The sequence below is a fragment of the Vicugna pacos genome, chromosome 3, assembly GCF_048564905.1.
Source record: "Vicugna pacos chromosome 3, VicPac4, whole genome shotgun sequence".
In the NCBI taxonomy this organism is placed as follows: Eukaryota; Metazoa; Chordata; class Mammalia; order Artiodactyla; family Camelidae; genus Vicugna; species Vicugna pacos.
In genome coordinates, this window is record NC_132989.1 from 29,500,642 (window position 1) to 29,527,170 (window position 26,529).

At 34.3% G+C, this 26,529-nt stretch overlaps 1 protein-coding gene across 6 annotated transcripts in view; it reads left to right on the top strand.

Moving 5' to 3' along the window:
• Positions 1–26,529, top strand: part of RAPGEF6 (Rap guanine nucleotide exchange factor 6) — a 202,344-nt gene that overhangs the window by 18,134 nt on the left and 157,681 nt on the right. For 5 of the 6 annotated variants that reach the window (XR_012069590.1, XR_012069596.1, XR_012069598.1 and 2 more), the window contains exons 2-4: positions 3,855–3,925; positions 5,058–5,114; positions 9,198–9,281. Coding sequence is in view for 2 of the 6 variants with exons in the window: in XM_006212844.4 (XP_006212906.1) it covers positions 3,855–3,925; positions 5,058–5,114; positions 9,198–9,281 (212 nt within the window). In the remaining 4 variants the exon portion in view is untranslated. The remainder of the gene's footprint in view (positions 1–3,854; positions 3,926–5,057; positions 5,115–9,197; positions 9,282–26,529) is intronic. The other variant, XR_012069600.1, reaches the window with a different exon arrangement.

The window sequence follows — 26,529 nt, forward strand, 5'->3', positions numbered from 1 at the left end:
GGGGACTTGTCTTCCTAGTGTTATACCCCGGCAGGATTTTCCAATATGTGGTTCAGACCCTCATTCTTCAGGGAGGATCTCTGAGCCCATGCAGTCCTCCTTCTTTCTGTGTCCCCTCCTCGGGGCACAGGTCCTAACATGATTGCTTCTCCTCTCATCTTACCAGACTGCATATGGATCTTTCTTTACAGTCTTGTTTGCATAAGAGTCTTTCTGCCAGTCTCCAGTTTGTTTTCAATGAGAATTAGTGCACACATAGATGTATTTTTGATGTGTTTATGGGGGTGGTGAGCTCAGCATCCTCCTACTCCACAGTCTTGATCTCCTCCCCTCCATTTCTTCCACAATGTATTTTATCGCATCCAGTTTATTTTACATTTCAGATATTTTTGTTTTCATCTTTGGAATTTTTTAATGTCCCTTTTTATATGGTTAATTTTCAAACATAAGGAACATAGCTTTAATAAGTTTTAAATGTCTTTTCTGTATTAATTCTGTTAGCTGATAATTCCTGACTTGGTTTTGATTGATTTGTTTCCTCATTATGGGTCATTTTTTCCTGCTTCTATGCATGACTGGTAATTTTTGATGGAATACCAGAGATTGTGAATTTTACCTGTTTATGTGCTGGGTATTTTTCATCTGTAAATATTCTTCTGAGACACAGTTAATTAACATGGAAATGATTTGATCCTTGTGGTCTGTTTTTTGAGCTATGTACGTAGCGCCAGAGTAGCATTTAGTGCAGCTTCAATTTTGCCCCAGTACTGAATCCAGAGCCTTCTGAGTACTCTACTAAATGCACTGTGAATTATGAGATTTTCTATTCTCCCTCGTGCCAGCAGGAACTCTTCCTGTCCTTGTGTGGGTTTGGGGTATTGTTCCCTCTAATCCAGGAAGTTTAAACCTCAGAATTGTTTACATTTTGGCCCAGAGAGTTCTTTATTCTGGGGCCTTGTCCTGTGTATCTGTTTAGCAGCATCTCTGGCTTATAGTCACTTGTTGCTGGTAGCACCCTCCCCTCCAAAAATTGTGACAGCTGCATGTCTCCAGACATCACTGTGTCAATCCTGGGGTAAAATCAGCCCTGGTTGAGGACTACTACTCTAATCTTCTCGGATGGTTTTTTTCCCTGGCTTTAGATATTTCTTCATGTGCATGGCATGATCAGCATTCAGCCTAAGACTCAAGTGGGACCATCTGTAGATTTTCAGAACATAGTTTCTTTCTGTGTAGTGTGTGCTTTCTCTTTCCTGCTCTGCAAACTCTGGCTACCTTCTTTTCCCCAGATGGTCAGCTCCTTCTCAACTCAAGATACTACCTGGCAGTAAAACGTGATAATCATTTGAATCACCTAGTTTGTTCCCCTTGTCTCAAATGTCATTATCTTTTTTTCCTGATGTCTTACCTTTTGAAAAATGTTTCATATATTTATTATGTTTTTTAGTTGTTTTAGGTGGAAGGTAAGTCCAATCCCACTTACTCCATCTTGTCTGAAAGCTGAAGTCTCTCAACAGTGCTTTACTTTTTATCTTACAATGTATCCCAAAGTACTGGCCTTAGAGCCCTCATAGTTTCTCACTTTCTAGACTATGAGTGTGTTACCAAGGACTCCAGGGTACCAGCCACCTCTTTCTCATTCTTTTGTTCATTCTGTGGATTCAGCAAGATATGTATGTAATGGGTCGGGTGGTCTAGATGTCTTCAGTTTATGACAGAGACTGAGAGTTAAAATAGCCCTTAGGCAAAACCATAAGTTTACATTGTCCTATGAGAATGCAAATTGCATCTTGTTCTCTTTCATAAATGAATTAGAAAAGAATACATTCACCAGATGAATACCTGAGGCTTAATTAATCAGTTCGAGTAACAATATTATGTCTGCAACTGCTACTGTGCCCAGGGCTAAAATTTGGTTAAGCATGTGGCAATCTTAGTCTTTTTTTAGGATCCATCTGTTTTCTGCAGATGATATGTGATAAGAACTGTCAACCCTGTATACTTTCAAGTCCTTACTGGTGGCACTAGTCTTTGCTATTTTTTGCTCCTCTTGGAGCAATACTGTCTTACTTACTCTCTTGTTCTGGAGAATAGAGCAATTTCACAGGTTTCCACCTGGCTTTTCCCACTGTGACCACTTTTACCACAGAAGTCTTGGATCCTTTGTGGTGGTGGTTCTAACTGCCAGGTATTTAAATTCTAGTTATGAACTCGTTAAGGGGAAAGAGACTCTTAGGTGGGTCTGCAGGCTCAGTGAGCTCACTATGAGCCAGATTTTGCCAGGAATCTTATTTATTACCTCAGTTCAGAAGGTTTTGGCTAGGATTTTGTTTCTTTGCCTTACAGAACCTCGCTAGGGTTATTCTCTTAGTTCCATTCATCTGGTAGCTGGTGTGGTCTAAGAAGGCATCACTTCCATATCTGGAGCCTTGGTGCTGTTCCGTGTGGCCTTTCTCTCTGTGATGCTATGTTGGACTTCCTCACAACATTGGCGGGTCTTAGGGAGTTTGAATCTTAGAAGGTAAATAGCTTCACTTCTGCCACATTCTTTGGGTCAGAAAAAATTACAGGACCAACCCAGATTCATGAAGGGGCACCTAGATTCCAGTTTTTGTTGAGGGAGTGACATGGTCCCATTGACAGTATATGGGATAAGAAATATCATTGTAGCCCTCTTTGGGAATACAGTTAGCCGTATCACTGTTTCATCTGTTGTCTTACAGAATTTTATAGAACTTTCTTAGATCTGTGGACTCTTGCTGTGGTTTCCTCTTTTAATCTATTCATCCCTTTATATACTTAAAAATCTTTTTTGCTGTTATTTTAGTAAGAATTTAGCAGAGATATGTGTGTTCTTGAATCCATCACTGGTAGCTGTAATCTTTTGAGTCAGAAATTATTGCTGTTTTTCTTACTGCCTCCTGGTTGTCTTAGTAGCATGTTGGGAAAAAAAGTTCTCTTGGGTGTCTTCTTTTTCTCTGTGTCATTTGATAATTTCTCTTGGCCAGTCATATATCAAAGAGGGAGGGTAGTGTTTGGGAGCCCTGGTTTAGACGTTATTCCTTACAAGAAAATAAAGAGGTACATTTTATGTAGAGAATTTAAGCTTCTTTCTAATCACCATACACCAAGATTCTGTGATAAAATGCTCTTTTCTGTAAGGAATGTGGACTGCTCCTACATTCTCCTTTTGCTATGCCACTATTCTTAGCCAAGTTTATACTATATTAATATACTATATTAACCTGTTTTTTTAATGCATAATTATCTGAATGAGGGCTAGAGAAAGATTCCCTACCTTTTTCAGAGAGTAAACAGTCAGATTCTCATTGGACTTCTGTTTGGTTTAGTGATAGATTAATATCACCTTGAGTTTCTTGAAATAGAGATTTTTTTTTAGAAATTCGTGTTTTAAGAGGAATCTTGACAGACTGAGTTATCTTCAGAGGAGGTCAGCTAGGATGCTTACAGATGTAGAACATACAGTTTTTGAGACTATGTTATCCAGAGAGGAGAGAAAAACTTAAAATATGATACTGTTTCAGGATACTTAAGAAAGAAAGGTTACATCTGTTTAGAAGTGAAATAGACTTTCCTGTAAAATAATGAGTTTTTTATTTCTAGCATTGTTTGAGTAGAGGTCCTCAGCCATGCTGAAGAGAGGGGTTCCTGTGTGAGTTGAGGGAACTCTTCTCTATCTTTTCAGATCTCTTGTAATTCAGAGATTTTGTGACTAGTCCATAGTTAACAGTTGTGTCATTAATGGTTGTTTGCTTAAAATCAAAACTGTTGACTGTCATTATATTTTTTAAAGTACATTTGAAAAATAATCTAAAATATTTTCTATTCTACAGGATTTAAATACTATTTATTCTTATCTTCATGGAATGGAAATATTATCAAATCTCAGGGAACATCAGCTTAGGTAAGTGTGATGCTGTGTTTAAGAGCATATGCTAAGGAGTTCCTCAAATGAGTTTTGATAGATACTTGCAGGGGCCAGATGATTTGGGGGTTTTTGTAGGCTAAGCATAGAAATTGGCATTTTCTCTCCCAGTTTTTCTTGGCCATGGGACCTTGAGCAAGTCTTAACATCTAAGCTGCAGTTTTGTCTTCTTTGGGAATAATAAGATTACCTTTGTTATAGCATTTTGAGGATTAAATGAGAAAATCTAAAGCAAGGCACAGTGCTCAGTATGTGCTAGCCAGTGAAAACAAAACTGTATTTTTTGTAGTTCCTATCGATATTTATTATGTCAGATACTTAAGATGCACATGGCATACTATAGTGTTGTATTAAAGTGGAAGGAGCAGCACTCTTGATTTGGTATAAGCTCCCATGAACAAGACCCATAAACTTTCTGCACCTCATTTTTCTATTCTGTAAGATGAGTTTTTTCTCCTGCTACTTTATATTGTTGTGGTTATAGTTGTAAAAACTCTTTTGAGTGCTGCAAAGCACTGTTGTAAGTTTTCATAATATTTTAATTAAAATGTGTTTTTCTTCCATGACCACTTTTTCTGACTGTTCTTAAAGTTTCTAATTACGGACCAGATTACTAAAATATAATTGTTGGGATTTATTATTTTCTGTTTTCTGTATAATTGAGATGTTAGTATATGTTAAATAAGCATATCAAGAGGAAGAAAACTGAAAATTAGAGCAGTAGTAATAATAAAAATATTTTTTAAATGCACGCAAATTTGTATCTATTCAACAGATTTTTGTGTCTGTGTGTGTATGCCCTGGCCTGTAACTGTTCTTTACCATAAGGATTCATTAGTGAATCAGACACGTATATATTCTTCTATAACAAAAAAGAACATTATTTAGTGTGAATTGACAGGTTATAGAACGTATATAAGAGTATTATACTTGTTGCCCCTTAATATTCACTGCTACTTTTGAAAATAATTACTGCATTTAGTGTGTATATTTTTAAACTCTAGGGAAAAATTTAGTGGTAGATCTGATCATTTTCTGTGGTGATTATAGCAATTTTGAAATAATTTAAGGTAAAATCTTTAAATTTTTTATTTTTTAAAAAATGTGTTAGATTAATGTCTGCAAGAGCACGCTATGAGAGATACAGCGGCAATCAAGTTCTTTTTTGGTAAGTATTTCTATAATTTGCTTAATAATGTTTAAATTTGGATTTTAATCATTGAAATTCATTTGATTCTGGAATAGTTTCTGTAGAGGAGATTGAAATACAGTCATAAACTGTGAAATATACATAGAGCTCACAAAAGATGTACAGCGTAACAGGTTTCATAAATATATACACCTGTATAACTACTACCCAGTGAATATGTAGAACATTTCATCTCTTCAGAAGGCTCTTGTCACCTCTCTTGGAAGGGTAATCTAGTTCTAATGTCTATCACCATAGATTGGTTTTGCTTCTTTTTGAATTTCATATAGACAAAAATCTTTTGGTCAGGCTTTTTTCACTTCACAAATGTCTGAGATTCTTCTATGTTTTTGTATTCATTCTTTTTCATTGCTTTATAGTATGCAGTTACATGAAAGTAACATAATTTGTTTATCCTTTGCTCTATTAATTGATATTTGGGTTGTTGCCAGTTTTTTCCTATCATAAATAGTAAGTTTCTGAACATTTTGTTCATGTCTTTTTGTGTCCTTTGATTCATTCCTCTTAGGAATATTCCTAGGAATGAAAGGATGGAAAATGCATGTGCTCAAATTTAAGAGATTCTAACATTAATAGAATCTAACATACGTATTTCATTTTATTATCTCATTGTGATTTAATTTTTGTTTCCATGCTTACTAATGATAATAAATGATTTTCATGTTTCTATAGGTTATTTGGATAGCTCCTTTATGAAATCCTGATTCAAATTTTTGACCATATTTTAGTTGAGTTGTCTTATTTCTATTGTTTTGTAGAAATTTATGAATTTGAATCCAAGTCCTATGTTGGATACATAAGTTGCAAATACTTTGTCCCACTGTGTGGCTTGCTTTTTCATTCTATTAATGGTGTGTTTTGAAGAAGAGAAATTTCTGATTTTCTCAGTTTTTCCCCTTGTGAACAGGTTCTTGTGTTTAAAATATTTTTGCCCTCTTCAAGATTATGAGGATATTCTTCTCTGTTTTTTCTTTCAGAAGTTTTGTCAGCAGTGATCTCTTATTATATAGATTCAGCTGGTATAGAGGAATGGTGTTGACTTTAATGTTTCATTATGCATTGCATTTATCATTATATCTACAGTATTTACTGGATTCATATGGTTAATAGCTATATTTGTTTATTTGTTGATTCATTCACTAATTGCCTGCTATATGTCATACTTAGCCTGTTTATAGAATGGTGAGAAATCACAGGATATATCCTTATGACCTTGTGTAGTAGGGGAGAGAAAGTTAATTAAAATTGCTACACAAATAGAAGTGCTATCAAAGAAATTCATACATTTATAGATAATTGGAACAGAATTTAGAGTCCAAATATAAACCCTTAGGTTTATAAACAGTTTCTGGAATTTTTTAAAAAATGGTTTTGTAGCTAAGATCTGCACACAATGTGGGTATAACACAACTGAAGATTAAAAAGGAGCCACCAGTGAACAGTTTATTTTTGATGAAGGTGCTAAAGCATTTCATTGGGAAAACATAGTTTTTTCAACAAATGGTGCTGGGTTAATTGTGTATTTACATGTAAAAATGTTCATTTAGATCCTTATCTTACACACACACACACATAAACTAATGAACTGTCAGTTTATACCAATTAGAATAGCTGCAGTTGTGGGGATGTGAAATGGGTAAAGGGGATGGATCACCTGTATGGTGATGGATGGAAACTGTATTTTTGATAGCACACTATTGGGTATACAGAAGCAGAAATATAACATTGTACATGTGAAACTTATGTAGTATGAACCAGTGTTACCTCAGTAAAAAAATAAAAGAATGCTGCAGTCAAAAAGGTAGCCAATAACAAGTGTTCATGAGGATATGATGACATTTGGAATCCTAATATATTTGTGGTACAGATGCTAAATGGTATATATATTTAGCCACCTTAGGACACAGTTTGGCAATTTCTTAAAATTTTACCATATGAGCCAGTAATTTTACTTTTACAAATTTACCCAGGGGAAATGAAAACCTATGTGCATACAGAGACTGTACACAAATGTTCATAGTAGCGCTATTCATACTAGCCTAAAACTGGAAAAAGTTTAAATGTCCTGTGAATGGATAGAGAAAATGCCCTATATTTGCATAGTGGAATACTATTTGGCGGTAAAAAGGAATAAAGTACTGATACACACTACAGCATGGACAAACCTTAAAAAATTAGGCTAAGTGGAAGAAGCAAGATAGAAACACAACATATTATATGATTGTATTTAAATGAACTGTCCAGGAAAAACAAATCTGTAGAGACAGAGCAGATTGTTGGGGGTAGGGATTGACTGCAAACAAGGCGTAAGAGGTCTCTTTGTGTTAATAGAAATGTTCTAAAACAGGATTGTGGTGATATTTGCACAGTTCTTTTCATAAATTTCATAAAAGTCATTGAATTGTGCACTTAAAATGGGTGAATTTATGGTATGTAATTACACCTCAATGAAGTTGTTGAAAAATTAGTGTTAAAGAGTTGTATAGATTTGTATCTGGCCAATCATAAACAAAAGAATTTTTAAAAATGAATGTGGAAGTTAATTAAAGAGTTTAAATTCAGGGATTGGTGGATTATTCTTAGATTATTTGCTTACAGAGAGAAGGGAGATAGCATGGCCCCACATTAGAAGACTTTCACTTTCCTTGTGTACTTATCAGAGGCATTGCTCTGAGAGTGGAATTCTTTGCAAGATCTGAACAGTTTCTGATTCATGAGTGGGCATAGTTCTCTTGGTAGGAGTGAACTTTAGGGTTTTTCTTGCATTAATAGGAGAATTTGACAACTTCATGACTGCTTTAGCCTAGTGAGATTAAAAATTGGAGGCTTGTGATAGCATCCAGTCATAGCTTTCTTCTGTGTTAATTTTGGACAAAATTTCCCTTCATTGATTTTATTCCTTCATAAATTTATAAAAGTCCTGTTTTGAAAGAATAAGAAAGTGAAATTTCTAAACAAAGAACCTTAAGTAGGAGATTTGTAGCCATTTGTATCTTCTCTCAGTGAATATGGACAGCATGTGGATATAAAGAACTTTGAAGTATGCAGTAGAAAGTTGGTAATAATTTTTCCTTCTCATCATAAGCAATAGGATTTACCCAGAAAACTCACCCTTGCTTGCTCTGTAGAATGGTATGCAGGCTTAGATTTCTGGATGGAAAATGATACTATTCATTGAGAACAGAGAATACTAGAAAAACAATCAAACTTAAAGGAAATGATAATGATGTAGATTGTGAACACGTTGAGGTTGAGTTGTCTGTTACATACACAAGCTGACATGTCAAATACATAACCAGATACACAGTTCTTCAGTTCAGAGGAAACATTTGTTTTATAAATATTAGAATTATCTACATATTGGAATTAATTGAATTTGTAGGCATAGTAAATAAAGATATTTAAGAGAAAGATGGAAAAGATTATATTATAAACACATCTAACAAGATTCTGGGTTTCTATTGGAGATTTAACTGAACTAAAGATGCTGGTGGACTTATGGACTTAAGTCATCTGATATTCTTTTATTGCTTAAATACATACAAAATGAAAGATTGGATAGGCATTTTATTTATTTCTGTCAGAGTAAAATTTAAGAGAAATAAATAGATCATTATGATCCAAATTATAGTTGAAAGCGAAGACAGAAAGAACATTGATAAACTTGTAAATTCCAAACAGTATTGTCTTTAATATATATTGAAGTTATCAGAAATAGAATTTTTTAATATTCACATGTAGTACAATATTTAAGTTAAACTTCATCAGATATGGTGATCCGGAAATGAGGACTGTGTAGTTAATGATATAAATTAATAAGATAGAGCTAATAAACATATATTGCTGAACCCTGTGTCTTAAGATAGTGATTATATAAGATGTGAACATGATCTGTATGAAACCTTTGGAAACAGGCAGAACTTCCAAGGAGTGTTAGTTAATTTTTAGTTTTATCATATTATAGGATATTTTTCATGTTTTGTATTTTGTGTTGAATCTATATACATGTAAATGTGTGTATTTATTTACTCATTTAAACAGTTCAGAAACTATTGCCAGATGTTGGTATATCCTGCTTTCTGGATCTGTGCTTATGAAAGACTCCATGGTCTTGCCTCCTTGCAGGTATGTTTACATTTGCTGCTTTGTGCATGTGTAATTACAACTATTAATTTTATTTATTTCTTATGTTAAAACTATTTTATGTAGGTTGTGTGTTTTCTCTTGGTAGGTAATACATTTTATAAATGTCTTTGCTTTTTGGTACTATTGGAAATACTTGGCAGGAATCAACTGATACTCCATATTTCTGGGGGTATAATCTATAGTGTACACCATGATGCATTACTGCTATTTGATCTTTAGTTGTATGTGAGATTTGATCTCATTTATCTGATGGGTTCATTGCTATGTTTTAGAGAGGTAATACATCTTAATAGTTAAGAAATTGGTTTTTGAAAGAGTAAGGCAGATGAGGGTAGATCCTGATTTTATCACTTCCTAGTTTTATGACTTTGGACAAATTTTAGTCTTCTTGTGTGTAAAATGAGGATAATAAGAGTACCTACTTCAGTGTCTTTATGAGGTTTTAACAAGCTACTTACGCTGAGTTCTCAGTAGCAATTAGAGTTGACACTCCTAGATCCAAACTGCATGAGTTCACGTCAGAAGTAGTTCTACTGCTTCTGGGGCAAGTTACTTAATCCCCTTGTATTTCGGTTTCCTCATTTGTAAAATAGGGGCAATAATAGAATCCATTCCATAAGACAGTTTTGATAAATAAATAAGCTTATGTATATAAAGCTGTTAGATCAGTGCCTGGCTGTTATAAGTAATTGTCAATTATCACCATTAAGATAATTAGGTACAAAAAGAGAATAGTGGTTGAAAAGATGGTGAGATACCATATTCTTAGAGATTTTGATCTATTAGCAATTCTTAAGATTTTCTGCCTTCAAATTATAATTTGCTGACATAACAATGTAATTTTTTAGTGACTCTTTTCCAATAATGTTGAGAAGAGGTTTTTAGGCTTTTAAAACAAGACTTCCTATTGCAGCTGAATTAATTTAGTTGCAAAATGATTAAATTTGAGTACCAAGTTACAGTCTGCTCGATAGATGGTATGGGGCACCTCAGTTTTGATGCCATTTTTAAAGCCATATCTTGAGCCTTGAAACTTTCCATCATCAGCTTTGGTTAAATGAAATCTGTGCTTCATGACTACAGAATAAAACATGTTATTGGCTGTTTTTACAAATAAAGTATATAATTCTTGGTTATTTAAGCATTTTGGCTATTGTCCCTTTCTCCTGTGTTTCTGAAACTCACTTTAATGATTTGTAATGAGTTAGTAGTTTACTCATTACAGAGAGACAGAATAACCTGGGTTGATAATGGTTACAGTTATGTTTTAGGAATCTTAGTATTCTTTGGAATATTTTCTGTTTTCTGCTGTTATGAACAGTCATGAATTTGTTGTAAGGACTTTATGTAGCTACTAACCAGCCATGATAATTCACCATTAGTTTGTGATCAAGACAATGAAGTTTATCTTTTAAATAATTGAAATGAATGAAAATTTTTTTAAACATCAGTCATGGTATGCTTTAATGTAACCGTCATGAACTTCACAGCAAACATGGTTATTAAAGAAGTTTATTTGTTATTTAATGAACAATTCTAGGATATTTGTATTTTGTGTTTGAGTGATACTTGTAATAGGTTGTTGTAGGGTGATTGTTAGGATTAAAATGAGTCAATAGCAATAAACTACCTAGAATAATAGTTAGCATATATTAAACATCAAGTTTAATTTTGTTCATTTTGTCATGTTTAAAAGTTTAACATGTTTAATTTTGAAGTTCATTTTGTCATGCCCCAAATAATTTTTGGCTTCCGTTAATATTATTATTATAGCATAATAGCATTAGGATATGATTATTACAATCAACAGAATATGAGTACTATGTATTATAGGAGAAGGAGCACTAATAGTGTTCCAGTTTATAAAAATAGAGCTTATTTCTGTAGATTTTAAGGTAATTATTACTCCCCATATCAGTGAGTCGAGAGAAACCACATAATAATTTGAACAGGGACAGTTTTAAGAATTATTAACTATTTCAAGGAATTAGGTACTTAAAAGGATAAAAGAGCTAAGGGAGAATACCCAAGGAAGGAACAAACTTGGAAGAGGAACCCTCTCCTTAAAACTGAAATTCAGACCCTGTTGGAGAATAGTCCAATAGATAATGGAGAAGTTCACTTGGTTGCCCTGAACCAGAACTGTCCACAGTCATTAGGTCAAGGCTGTCAGGAAGAGAACCTCTGACCAGGACTGATAAGCAGTAGAATTCCCCTACCTCGTGCTAGGGTGTAGCTGGGCCCTGAATCTGGAGATAGGACCTCCCTTTGCCTTAAACACACACACCCTGCAGAGCAAAGAACACTTTTCTACTGCAGTGTCCTTCTACTAGTACCCTTTACTGATAAAGCTTTAACATTTCCAGCTGAGCAAAGGAGAGTCTTGACTAAATCCAGATCCTTTATTACAAAGTATATTTGAAACTGAGAAATAATGCATTTGGATTTGAGCAGCACTAAATAACTGGTACTCCCTTGGTTACTTGGCTTCCATATGAATGAGTTGATATCTCTAGCTTCCTTTTTTCACTACTCATTCAGTAGTTCTGCCCTCAGCTAGAATTTCAGCTGTTCTGGGTTCTTCACCTGATGGTAGACGCAAAACCTTTATTTCTGAAGGGTCTTTACTTGTCTTACCGCCTCCCCCTTTTATTGCTGTAGTTTTCCATTAACCTTTAACAGTGGACCGTGGAAGTGTTGTAAGGGGCTTAAGAGAATCCCTGGTGCATCAGATGTAGTCCTCCTGGTCGCCATTGTATGCAGCAACTTAGTTTCTTCTTGGTGATTGGGAGTAATCTCTCAGACTAGTAGGATAACCCCTTTTCTTGCCTTTTGATTCAGTGGCCAGATGGAAGTCTCTAATTCAGTGGAACTGTTGTGTTTCCTGGTAGAAGCAATCTTTTGGGCACTAAGACTCAAAACCAGCAGAGCTCAAAGTTTTAGGGAGGGGGAGCAAAAATTCTGTGAATGAGTTATTAGGTTTAACAATGAGAGGAGCCACTCTTATTTCCATACCTTGAATACCAGACTGATGTGTTCTGGTTATTGGGAGAGACAGAAACCTTTGCTGTAAAATGAATTCCTTGGTCAAAAATGATACTGTCTAGAATAGAGGCCATAGATAAGGTAGTTTGTGAGCCTGTGGATAGTGGTGCTGGCAGAAGCATTATGTACAGGAAAGGCAGATTATTTCCAGAATGTGTCTATTCCAGTAAGAACAAGTATCTGCCTCCTCCATGATAGAAAAAGTCCAATGTAAATAATCTGCTTCCAGGTGACTCAGTGGTTCCCTTGAGGAATGGTGCCGTATCAGAGATTCAGTATTGGTCTCTGCTTTTGGCAGTTTAGGTACCCAGCAGTAACATTAGCAGTTGAGCCCCTGCATATTTTCCATCTCTGCCGCCATGGGCATTTCATTCATACGCCCATTGAACAAGCACTGGAGTGGCTGGGGAAGGAGTTTGATTGACATCTGTAGAGCATGTCATTTTGTTTACCTCTGCAATGGATGCCCCTTGGTCATTCACACGGGACACAGATTATCTTCAAAGACTGTCCCATTCCACATACCTTTTCTCAGGCTTCCTTGTCACCAGTCTTCCAATCCTGTTCCTTACAAGTCTCTGGCCATTGAACCAAACCATTAGTAACTGCCCATGAATCTGTTTAGATCAGTAATTCTGGCCACCTCTCAATCCAGATAAAATGGACAGCCAAATGTACTACTTGAAGTTCTATTCTCTAGGAGGATTTTTCCTTCACCGCCTTCCTTCGGGGTCACTTTTGAGTGGGGCTGTCTACCTTTGGGTAATACCAGCATGTTGTGCCAACTCAACTGTGAAACAGGCTCAGGTTTCTTCTTCCTTAGTCCACTTGGTCATAAGGAACTTCCCAGGTGGGCATAGGCACAAGCACAGATTGAGGTAGAGGGGGCAGTGCGTACACAACTGGTGTTGAAGCAGTCTGAGCTACCTGCTCATGCAGTTTATTCTGGACCTGGGTAAACTCAGTCTCCTATACACTATATTTATTTGATAATAGATTACTACTGCTCATGCCCAACCCTTAAGGCTAGGAATGTAGTTCATGGTGGGAAGTTCAGGCTACATAATCACCTGAGGTCCCATGGTCAGGCATTCAGCAAGGACCAGTAGCAAGCCAGAAGTTGTTTCTCAAAAGTAGAATAGTTACTTGCAGAAGAGGGCATAGGTACTTCAGAAATCCTAGAGGTTTGCACTGTAATTCTCATGTTAATGCTTTTGAGATTCCTTAGAGCGTATCTGTTTGACATGAACACTAAATAATCAATCCATTGTTGAATATGCTGGATCATAAAGCCCAAGTGGTACAGTGCTTATACTGCACCCTGAACTTACTGGCAGCCTTGCAGGCAACTCTGAAATTGGGTCACTCAGTATGAGTTACCTCTAGGATGCCAAACAACTAACCAAGAGTTGTGCCTCTCTTTTTGTGCTAGATGTTGTGAGGTGCCTTGTATTTCACCTCCTAGGGGATATTTTGTCATGCCCCAAATCATGGAACTCCCAGAAATTTGACTGAGAGGGCAGGTCTTTGAGTTTTTATGAGGTTTATCTCCCAAACTCTAGTTTTGTATACATTATAATAAAGCATCTAAAGTACAACCTCTTATCTCTTAATGAAATTTTACATGTCATTTAAACTAGTAAAATATATTTTACAGTTTACTATGAACAAGGGAGATAGGGAATAAATCAAATCTGAAATGTAATTGTCTTTATTTTGAAATGAATCTGATTTTTTTTCCCTAGAATTCAGTTCTTTCTACTTGTCACAGTAAATTTTCACTGTAGCTCAAGAAAGCATAGACATCATTACATGTGATTTTTAAATAAAATTATTGCTTGTATTCATTGAAACAATCATTTATGTAACAAATAAGCATAGATTGCCATCTCCATGACTGAATTACCTTGGATTGGGATGACTGCTTTTGGGCTCTTACTGTGTGACGTGGAAAGAAAACTTCCGGGGAGGAAGTTGTGGAAATAGATTCTACAGATAAGCAGGATTAGCTAGGCAGAGGAGGAGAGAATAAGCATTTCAGTCAGAATATTTCAAGCACTGAGGCATTAATTCATTTAGAACACATTTATTGAGTGCCTGCATGTGTCAGGCACTCTGCTAGTCAGTGAGGTTGGGAATGGTTACAACCTTTCACTAGCATCAGAAGTAATACCCTTTTTTTAAAAGATATAATTTTAAAAATAATTTTTGACTAAGTAATTAATTTGTACTATTTGGAAGTCAAAGTAATACAAGTTATACTTTAAGAAATATTTCCACTTTTATTATTATCCACACTATTCAGCTCATCTGCATAAAAAGCTAATGACTTCTGTTAATGCCTTGCATATCTTCCTAATATTTTAAATACATATGTAGACAAAAACAAATACTTATTTTTCCTATTTCTGACCCAAATAGGAACTTTTTTCTGTGACTTAAATGGGAAAAGTGCAGGTAACCTACATGTACATGTTAACAAGTTAATAATAAATTGAACATTTGACTAATCGCTGCTCAGATCAAGAAATTGACACTTGCCAGCACACTGGAAGCAGCCTGCTTGTCTTTTCTCATATCAACTCTCTTTCCCCTAGAGATCACATTTTCCTAAATTTTAATCAGTTTAGCCTGAGGATATGCACAACTGAATGCTGTAGTTTGGTTTTTTGCTTTTGAACTTAATATGAATGTAATCTTACAGTATTCTTATATATATGGCTTCTGTGGCTCAATGTTATGTTTATGAGATGTGTCTATGTTGTTGCATATAGTTAGTTTGTCCTCATTAATGAGTATTTATTTTGCTGTTTGCATAGTTGAGGGCTATTATAAGTAAATTGGCTGTGAACATCCTTGTACATTAGATGCACTTGTTAACATTTCTGTAGGTGTACCTAGCAGAATATTGTTAGTTTACAGCATGTGCCTATTTTCAGCTTTAATTGTTCATTGCAAGTTGTATTCCAAAGCAATGTATGAGAACTCCTATTGTTCCATATTCTTACTGCCACTTAGTATTGTCATTTTCTTTTTGACTGCTTGATTTCGTTTATTCTACTGAGTATATGTATATCTCACTATAATTTTGATTTGAAAATTACTGATTGCTGATTAATGAGTACATTTTCATTTGAATAACCTTTTTTGTAAAGTGCTTCTTCAGTCTGTTCATTTTTTTTTAATGCATTGTGTTTCTGTTAATGAGATGTGGCCATTCTTTGTGTATTCTGAATAAGAATTCTTGCTTGGTTATTTTTGTCGTGAGTATCTTTTCCCCCACTCTGCCTTGTATTATTTATTCTCTTAGTAGTATCTTTGGATGAACACAAGCTCTTAACTGTAATGTAGAGTAATTCAGTCTTTTGTTTTTGTTGTTTTTGTTCCTTTGCCTAAGAAATATTTCTGTATTTTCCCTTATTACTTTCTAGAAATTGTCTTGTTTTCCTTTCAATTGACTTTTGAGTATGCTATAGTATAGTATGATTTTTCCATATAGATTCCTTTATGTTCTCCCGTTTTCATTTAGTTCTTTAATTCAGTGCCACCTTTTGCATAAATCAAATACCCACAGATATGTGTGCCTGTTTCTGGGCTCCAAATCTATTCCATTAGATTTTGTGTATGCTTGAATAAATATGACATTGTTGTAATTACTGTAGCTTTATAATGTGTCTTGAAGTTTTATAAACTATGTGTGAGAAACTGCTGATCTGTATTCCAGTAGTTGTTCCATTTTAAACTCCCACCAGCAATGGGTAAAAGTTCTGTTCCAGTTTCTACATAATCACCAACATGTGGTGTCATCAGTCTTAGCTTAGCTGCTCTAGTCACTGTGAAGTGGTTTTAATTTTCATTTTCCTGCTGATTAATGATATTGAGCACTTTTCCTTGTGCTTTTTGGCCATTGCTTCCTCTGTACTCTTTTGTGAAGTCTCTAAGTTTTGTGTGTGTGTGTATGCACCTGTTTGAAGGTTGAGTTGTTTGTGTTTATTGTAAGAATGATGTAGGTTGACAGGTATTGGACCACATTTTATCTCATTATTTGGTTTGCATTTTCACTTTCTCAATTATGTCTTTTTTAACAACTTTATTAAGGTGTAATTGACAAACTAAACTGCACATATTTATATTATACGGTTTAATAAGTTTGGCATATGTATACACCCATAAAACTACCAATAAAGGTAATGAACATGTTCATCACCCCCCCCAACAATTTCCTCATGCCTCTTTGTAAACGTTCTGTCATCCTTCCTTGCTCTCTCCCCTGGTCCCCAGGAATCACTGATTTTTTTTTCTTGCCACTATAGATTAGTTTGCATTTTCTAGAATTTTATATAAGGTGAACCACATAGTGTATACTCTTTTCTTACTTAGTTTCTCACACTCAGTAAAATTATGTTGAGGTTTATCCATATTATTTGTGCCAATATTTAATTTTTTATTGTAGTATTATTTGCTTGGATATACCACTATTTGCTTAGCATTCAACTACTGATGGACATTTAAGTCTCCTATTTTTGAATACTGTTGCTATGAACATTTGTGGACTGTGGACATACACTTTTATTTCTCGAGTAAATATTTACAAATGGAATAGCTAAATTATTAATCTTCATGTGGGCACATACTTTCATTTATTTGGGGTATATAACTAGTAATGGCTAGGTTAATGTAGAAAGTGGATGTTTAACCTTTCAGGAAAATGCCATACTCTTGTCCAAAGTTTTTGTGCCATTTTATATTCCCACCAGCAGTGAATGAGAGTTCTGTTTGTTCTGCATCATATCATTACTAACACTTGGTAAGGTCAGTCTTTTTAAGTTGACTTATCTGATTGGTATGATACCTGATTGTGGTTTAAATTTGCATTTTCCTAAAGGCTAATGAGGGTGAGTATCTTTTCATGTTCTTGTCAGTGGTATATCTTTTGTAAAGTGTATTTTTGAATTTTTTGCCCATTTGGGGGAGGAGAGTTTTGGGGAGGTGGGTGGCAGAGATGTGTAATTTCTTATTTTTGAGTTTTAGAAGTTCTTTATATATGCTGTATATAGGTCCTTTAAGAGTTGGGTAACTTGCAGATATCGCCCACTCTATGGATTATGTTTTCCATCTGTTAATTGTTTTTTGAAGAGCTGAAGAACTTAATTTGATGAAGTTCAGTTTATCAGGTTTTTTTCCTTTAATGAACTGTTTTTCTTGTATATAAGAAATATTTGATTAGCACAAGATCACAAAATTATTTTCTATAATTTCTTCTGGAAGCTCTATAGTTTTAGATTTTACTATGATATATTTAGGTCTGTGATCTATTTTGAGATTTTTTTTTACATGGTATGTGATATGGGTCTAATTTCAGCTTTTTACTTATCGGTATTCAATATTCCAATAGCATTTGTTGACAAAACTATCCTTTGTCTATCCTTTGCATATTTGTTCAAATTTAATTGGTATATTTTTCTACCTGGTGCCCTTACAACATTATCCTGATGACTGTAGCTTTATAATAAATCACAAAATAAGGTAGTATGGGTCTTCCAACTTTGCCAAATTGTTATTATAGATTCTTTATAATTCCTTATGAATTTTGGAGTCAGTTTGTTAATTAGGTAAAAAAAAAAAAAGCCTAGGATTTTGACTGGGAAAACACTGACTCTATAGACCAGTTTGGGAGGTACTGACATTTTAACAGTTGACGCATTTGAACCGTAAACAAAGTGATCATTCTTAATTTAAGTCTTCTTAAATTTCTCACAGCAGTATTTTGTTTTTAGTGTTCAAGTGTTGTATATGTTAATCTTACATTTTGCATTCTTACTAAATTCATGTATTAGTTCCAGTAGCTGTTTTATAGATTCTTAAGATGTTCTAAATGATCTTGTCATCTGCGAATAGATAATTTTACTTCTTTTTTTTCCTAATGTGAATGCTCCCCCCGTTTTTTTGCCTTATTGTGCTGGGAAGAAACTACAGTATAGTGTTGAAGAGATGAAGTAAGAGTAGACTTCTTTTACTTGTTTTCATTCCAAAAGGGGAGTTGGTGATTGGAAGGTGGAAGCATTCAGTTTTTCACCAAGTGTAATTATAACTCTAAATTTCTCCTTTCTTGGACCCTCATCACCAGGCAACCACTGTTGTGCTTTCTGACATATAGATCAGTTTACATTTCCTACTGTTTTATCAAATGGAATCATGTACAGCTTTTTATGTCTAAGATTTTTCACTTAGCATAATGTTTTGGAGATTCTCTGATGTTGCTGTGTGTAGCAGTGGCTCATTTTGTAAATTTGCTCACTAGCATTGCATTATTTGAATATTCCATGCTGTATTTATCCATTCATCTGTTGAAAGACATTAAGGTTGTTTCTAATTTTTGACTATTACAAAAAAGCTCCTATGAACAATTACGTAGAAATATTTGTATGTGTTTTTGTTTCTCCTAAGTGGATACCTTCGAGTACAGTGGCTGAGTTGTGTGATGTGTTTAACTTAAAAAAAAAAAAATGCCAGAATGTTTTGTTGAGTGGTTTTACCATTTACATACATTCCCACCTCCAGTTAATGAGAATTCTATTTGTTCAACATCCTCTTCAACACTTGATATGATTCCTCTTTTAATTTTAGCTATTCTGGTATCCTTGTAATGAGATCTCACTGTGGTATTTTCATTTCCATGATAACTAATCATATTTAACATTTTTGCTTGTAGTTGATGACCACTCATGTGCCTTTTGTGGAAAGCTGATTCAATTCTTTTGAGGTTATCTATTTATTTTTGAGTTGTATTAGTTATATATCTTTGTGAGATGTATGTATTATAGATATTTTTCTCAGACTGTGTCTTGCCTTTTTATTTTTTGTGGTGACTACTTTAAATGTGAAGTCCAAAGGAGACTTTTTTCCAACTGATCTTTACCTACTCCAAGTTTGTAAAGATTTTCTTTTGTGTATTCTTAGACAATTTTCTTAAAATAGCTTTATTGGTGTATAATTTACATACCATAAAATTGACCCATCTCACGCTTACAGTACAGTAATATATAGTAAACGAATACATTGGCACGTCACAGTTTTAGAAGACTTACATTACCTGAAAAAGTTTCTCATGCCTTTTACAGTTAATACGATAGATAATATCTACCTTCTGCAAATATTTTAGATAAGTCTTCTGTTTTGATTTCTTTCACTTAACATAATGTTTTTGAGATTCATCCCAGTTTTTGCACATATCACTCATAGCACATTCTTTTTTAAAAATTGTTAAGTTGTATTTCATTCTATGAAGATTTCACATTTTTTTCTAGCCATTCATGAGAAGGTGAAAAGTTTGAAAATTTTTATTGTTTTAGTTTAGGGGTTTTTGTGAATAACGCCGCTATCAAGGATTCACACATATCTTCATATGGTCTGTGCACTTAAATTTCTTTTGTAGATGTCCATTAGTGAAATTGCTGTGTTGTATGTTTAATTTTTGAGGAAAGGCCAAATTGTTTAAAAGATGACTATTGTTTTACATTCTCACCAGCAACATATAATGGATCTAGTTTCTCCACATCCTCTCTATCACTTGGTATTGGTAGTGTTTTTTGATTATTACCACTGTAGTATGTGTTTATAGTTATCTCAGTGTAATTTTAATTTGGATTTCAGTAGTGACTAGTACTGTTGAGAATTTCTTCATATGCTTATTAGGCATTCCTGTGCCTTCTATGTTGAGATGTATGTTCAGAGCTTTTCACTATTTTTCATTTATATTGTTTGTCTTATCAAGTTGTGAGAATTTATATGTTTTGGATACAAATTTTTATGAGATATGTGATTTTCAATTGTGTTCTATCAAGTTGTAAGAACTTATGTTTTGGACACAAGTTCTTTATCAGATATATGATTTGCATATAAATTTTATTTTTTCGGTGGCTTATCTTTTTCTTTTCTTCATAGTATCTTTGCATAACCTAACCTAACAATTACCTTCTCTTTGGATTTTTTTCTAGATCATTTTCAGATTTAGCTATTAAATTTTTGCCTATTTCCATTATGAGTTAATTTTTAGTTTTGTTTTTGTTACTTTTTATTTTTTGCTTAAGGATAGCCAGGTGACCCAGTGTCATATGATGAAAAGGCATTGAAATGCGTTGTTACTTTTGTTGAAAGTCAGTTGATTGTATGATGTTTGTCTGTTTGTTCTGAACTAATATTTATTGTTTCATGTAACTTTTTCTATCTTGGTACCAATACTACTGTCTTAATTGTTGTGACTTTATTGTAAGGTTTCAGATCAGTATTATAAGTCTCACAACTTTGTTGATTTTTAGAATTGTTTTGATTATTTTAGGTCCTTTGTTTTTCCATATATATGTGAGGATCTGTTTGTCGATTTATAAAGTCTGATGGGATTTTTAGAAGAAATGATATATCATTTATTTCAAAATAGACCATATTTTTTTTTACAGCAATTTTAGGTTTATAGCATGGAGCTGAAAATACAGAGATTTTTCATAAACTTTCTGCCCCTACTCTTGAATAGCTTCCACCATTACCAACTTCCCTCACCAGAGTGGTATATACGTTACAGTTGTTGAACCTGCATTGCCATATCATTATCACACAAAGTACATAGTTTATGTTAGGGTTCACTCTTGGTGTTGTACATTCTATGTGCTTGAACAAATATATAAAGATACATATCTGCCATTAGAGTATCATACAGAGTAGTTTTCCAACCCTGAGATTCCTCTGAATTCCACCTATTAATTCCTCCCTTCCTCCAACCCCTGGCAACCACTACCTTTTATTGTCTTCATAGTTGTGCATTTTCCAAGTGGCATATAGTTGAAATCATACAATATGTGTTGTATTCAGATTGGATTCTTTCACTTAGAAATATACTTCTAAGTTTCTTCTGTGTCTTTTCATGGCTTAACAGCTCATTTCTTTTAGCACTGAATACTAGTGTGTAATCTGAACGTATTACAGTTTATTTTATCCATTCACATTCTGAAGCACATCTGGGTTGCTTCCAAGTTTTGGCAATTAATGAATTAAGCTACTGTAAACATCCAAGTGCAAATTTTTCTGTGGACATGAATTTTTAACTCCTTTGGGTAAATACCATGAAACATAATTACTGAAGTATATGGCAAGAATATTTTTAGTTTTGTAAGAAATTGCCAAACTGTCTTCCAAAGTGGCTGTACCATTTTGCACTCTTAGCAGCAGTGAATGAGAGTTCCTGTTGCTCCACATTCTTGCCAACATTTGGTGTTGTCAGTGTTACGGATTTTGGCCATACTAATATGGCCAAATGAATGGTATCTCATTGCTTTCATTTGCATTTCCCTAATGACGTATGATGTGGAGCATCTTTCCATGTGCTTACTTGCCATGTGTATATCTTCTTTGGTGGGTTTCTGTTAAGGTCTGTGGCCCATTTTTTAATCATGTTACCTGTTTTCTTATTGTTTTAAGAGTTATTTGTGTATTTTAGATAACAATCTCTTATCAGAATTACCTTTTCAGATATTTTCTCTCAGTCTGTGACTTGTCTAATTCTCTTAACTATGTCTTTTGTAGGGCGGTTCTTAATTTTGATGAAGTGCAGCTTATCACACTTATGTTGAGCTTATCAAAGCTTATGATACTTTAATGTATCATGCCTTTGGTGTTGTAGCTAAAAATGTTGTTGCCACACCCAGAGTCTAGGTCTTCTCCTGTATTATTATCTTCTAGGGGTTTTTTTTCCTTTCTTCTTTCTTTCTTTTTTTTTTAATGGTGGTATTGGGAATTGAACTCAGGACCTTGTGCGTGTTAAGTATATACTCTACTGCTGAGCTATTACCCTTCCCCCACCTTTTAGAGTTCTATAGTTTTGCATTTTACATTTAGATCTGTGGTCCATCTTGAGTTAATTTTTGTCAAGGATGTAAAGTGTCTGTCTAGGTTATTTTTTTCACATGTGGGTGTCCAGTTGTCCAACACCATTTGTTACAAAGACTAACTTTACTCCATTGTGCTGCATTGTCAAAGATTAGGTGACTGTATTTGTGGAGGTTTATTTCTGGCCTCTCTATTCTGTTCCACTGATCTGTTTATCTATTCTTTCACCAGTACCAGAGTGTCTTGATTACTATAGCTTGTGGTAAATCTTGAAGTCAGATAATGTCAGCCCTTTGATTTTGTTCTTTCCTTTCAATGTTTTGTTTGTTATTTATCCACAAAATAACTTGCTTAAATTTTGATTGGGATTGCATTGTTTATAAATCAAGTGAGAAGAACTGACATCTTGACAACTGTAAGTCTTCTTGCCAATGAACATGGAATATCTCTGTATTTATTTAGTTCTTCTTTGATACTTTTCATCAAAGTTTTATAATTTTCCTCATACAGATTTTGTATGGATTTTGTTAGATTTTTACCTTAAGACAGTTGACCCTTGAAGAACACTGGTTTGAACTGCACAGGTCCACTTATATGTGGATATTTTTCATTAAACTGTATAGTTCTACAGGAATTGTAGTTGGGTGGACTTCTGGGTTTGAAACTGCAGATTTGGAGGGTTGACTGTAAAATTATACTCCAATTTTTGACTGAAGAGGGTTTGGCGCCCCCTAACTAACCCCCGTGTTGTTCAAGGAGCAACTGTATTTCATTTTTTGGAATACTGATGTAAATGACATTGTGTTTTTTGCTTAAATTCCATGTGTTCTTGCTGTTGTATGGGAAAGCAGTTAAGTTTTGTATATTCACCTGTAATTGCTTACTAGTTTTCAGGAGTTTTCTTCGTTAATTATTTCAAGATTTCTGCATAGACAATCATGTCATGTACAAACAAGGATAGTTTTATGTCGTCTCAATCTGTATACCTTTTATTTACTTTTTTTTATTATATTAGGTAAGGCTTCCAGTATGATCTTGAAAAGCCTTGGTGGAGAGTGAACATCATTCCTTAGTTCTTAATCTAGGTAGAGCATTGAGTTTCTCATCAGTAAGTGTGATATTAGCTGTTGATGTTTTATGGATAGTCTTTATCAAGTTGAGAAAGTCCCTCTCTCCCTAGTTTACTGAGTTTTTATTGTGAATAGGTGTTACATTTTGTCAGATGTTTTTCTGCATCTGTTGATATGATTATATGATATTTCTTCTTTAGCCTGTTGATGTGATGGATTACTTTGATCGATTTTTGAATGTTGAACCAACCTTGCATATCTGAGTTAAATCCCACTTGGTCATTGTGTGTAATTATTTTTATACATCCCTACCACATCTGAGTCTGGTTCTTGTGCTTGCTCTGTCTTTTCCAGCTGTATTTTATGCCCTTTAGAATGCCTTATAACTTTTTCTTGCTAGCCAGACACGATGTCCTGGGTAAAAAGAATTGCTGTAAATAGACCTTTAGTAATACGATACTAAGGTGTTGGGGTAGAAAGTGTATTTTATAGTTCTTTAATTAGGTTTCATTCTTTTAGTGAGCCTTTGCCTTTGGGTTGTGAATTTCACATGTTTCTTAGGTTTTTTTTCCCTCCCTGTAGGTTTGACAGGATTGCTGCTTTCTCCAAATAGGAGGCTAGAGCCAACTTGACTTAGGTATTTCCCTTTCTGCAGGTTTGTTAGGCTCTGATGGAGTAGTTTCTCCTCAGGGCAGACGTTCTTAAGAAGAATGTGGTGGCATGCTTCAGAGTGGTTCCTTTTCATTCCTGCTGCCAGAAGCAGAAGGGGCTTTGTTAGTCACTTTTAGAACCTGGTAGAGATTTCAGGAAGTAAACTCAAAAAAGAGTTGAGGTCTCTACAATGCCTGTGTCTTCCTAGAGTTTTTAACTCATAGTAGTCCATGCTGAGCTTCTAGCAGTTTGTCAGTTATGCTCCGATTTTTCCCTACCCTGGGACTAGTTTCCTCTGAGATTGCTGCTCTAAGTTTTAATTTTCTGTATTTGTTATTCTTTCCAATCTGGGGACAATGATTTGCCCTTGTTACCACACTCCTCTTATGGATCTAAGAAAAGTTACTGATTTTTCAGTTTGTTCAACTTTTTACTTATTAGAACAGAGTGGTAATTTCCAAATTTCTTTAATGCCTAATCAGAAACTGGAAGCCTAGGAATATTTGGAATCTGTAGATTAATTTGGGGAGACTTGCAGCCTTAACAGTACTGCATTTTCCGGTCCATAAACATGGATTGTTTCTACATATATTTATATCATCTTTAATTTCACTCAGTAATATTTTGTGTTTTTATTATATAAGTCTTAGACTTTTGTTAAATTGCTTCTGAATTTTTTTCTTTTTGATGCTTTCCTAAATGGCATTGTTTTCTTAATTTCATTTTTATTTTATTGATTGCAAGTATAGACAAATACAATTGGTTTTTATATATTGATGTTATATCCTGTGACCTTGATATACTCTTAAGTTATAGTAGTTAAGTTGGTAGGTACTTACAGTTTTCTCCATACAGGATTAGTCATCTTTGGTAGAGACAGTTTTATTCTTCCCTTAAAATTCTGTGTGCCTTTGATTTCTTTTCTTGCCTAATTACCCTAAGTAGAATCTCTAGTACAGTATTGGTTGAAAGTGGTGAGAGTGGACAGCTTTGTCTTACTCATGATCCATATTGTAGTCTATAGTTAAATCATTAAAAATATAACAAAAGACAGCTTTTATAAATCATCCAAGGAATTAAAATGGTACACTAAAAATATTTGTTAAACAGAAATGATGGCAATGAAGGAGAAAAAGGAACAAAATACTTGAGACATTTACAAAATAAATAGGAAAATGGCAGACAACATTTTGCAGTCACATCAGTAATTTCATTACATGTGCATGGTTTAGACATACCCATCAAAGACAGATGATCAGATCCATAACAGTCAAAGATCCAGTTGTATGCTGTCTACAGGAGATATTTTAGCTTCACAGCACAAATACACTGAAAGTAAAGGGATATAAGGGGACATACTAGGCAAATTGTATTTATAACAGAACAGGAATGATCATATCAGTATCCATGGAAATAGACTGTAAGACAGGAAATATTACTAGAGGGATCAATACATTACAAACACAACAGTTTTACTCTATGTACATTTAAATATAGAGTTCCAAAGTACGAGATAAAAACTGACAATAAAAAGGATCAATAGAAATTTAACAGTTATGGCTGGAGATTTCAAAATTCTACTCTCAATAATCAGTAGAACCACTAGACTGAAAAATTGCTTAAGACTAAGCTTTAAAAGTACTGTTATATCACTAATTATCAGAGAAACACAAATGAGAACTACTATGAGGTATCACCTCACACAGTCAGAATGGCCATCATTCAAAAGTCCATGAATGGTAAACACTGGAGCGAATGTGGAGAAAAGGGAACCCTTCTACACTGCTGGTTGGATTGTAGTTTGGTGCAGCCATTATGAAAAACAGTATGGATATTCCTCAAAAACTGAAAAACACACCTACCATATGATCCAGCAATCTCACTTCTGGGTATATATCCGGAGGGAACTCTTAATTTGAAAAGATACATGCACCCCAGTGTTCATAGCAGTACTATATACAATAGCCAAGACATAGAAACAACCTAAATGTCCACTGACAGATGACTGGATAAAGAAGTTGTAGTGTATTTGTACAATGGAATACTACTCGCCCATAAAAAAGAATAAAATAATGCCATTTACAGCAGCATGGGTGGACCTGGAGATCATCATTCTTTTTTTTTTTTTTAACATTTTTTATTGATTTATAATAATTTTACAATGTTGTGTTAAATTCCAGTGTTCAGCACAATTTTTCAGCCATTCATGGACATATACACACTCATAGTCACATTTTTTTCTCTGGGAGTTATCATAACATTTTGTGTATGTTTCCCTGTGCTATACAGTGTAATCTTGTTTATCTATTCTACAATTTTGAAATCCCAGTCAATCCCTTCCTACCCTCCACCCCCCTGGTAACCACAAGTCTGTATTCTCTGTCTGTGAGTCTATTTCTGTCCTGTATTTATGCTTTGTTTTTGTTTGTTTGTTTTTGTTTTTTAGATTCCACATATGAGCGATCTCATATGGTATTTTTCTTTCTCTTTCTGGCTTACTTCACTTAGAATGACATTCTCCAGGAGCATCCATGTTGCTGCAAATGGCATTATGTTGTCGGTTTTTATGGCTGAGTAGTATT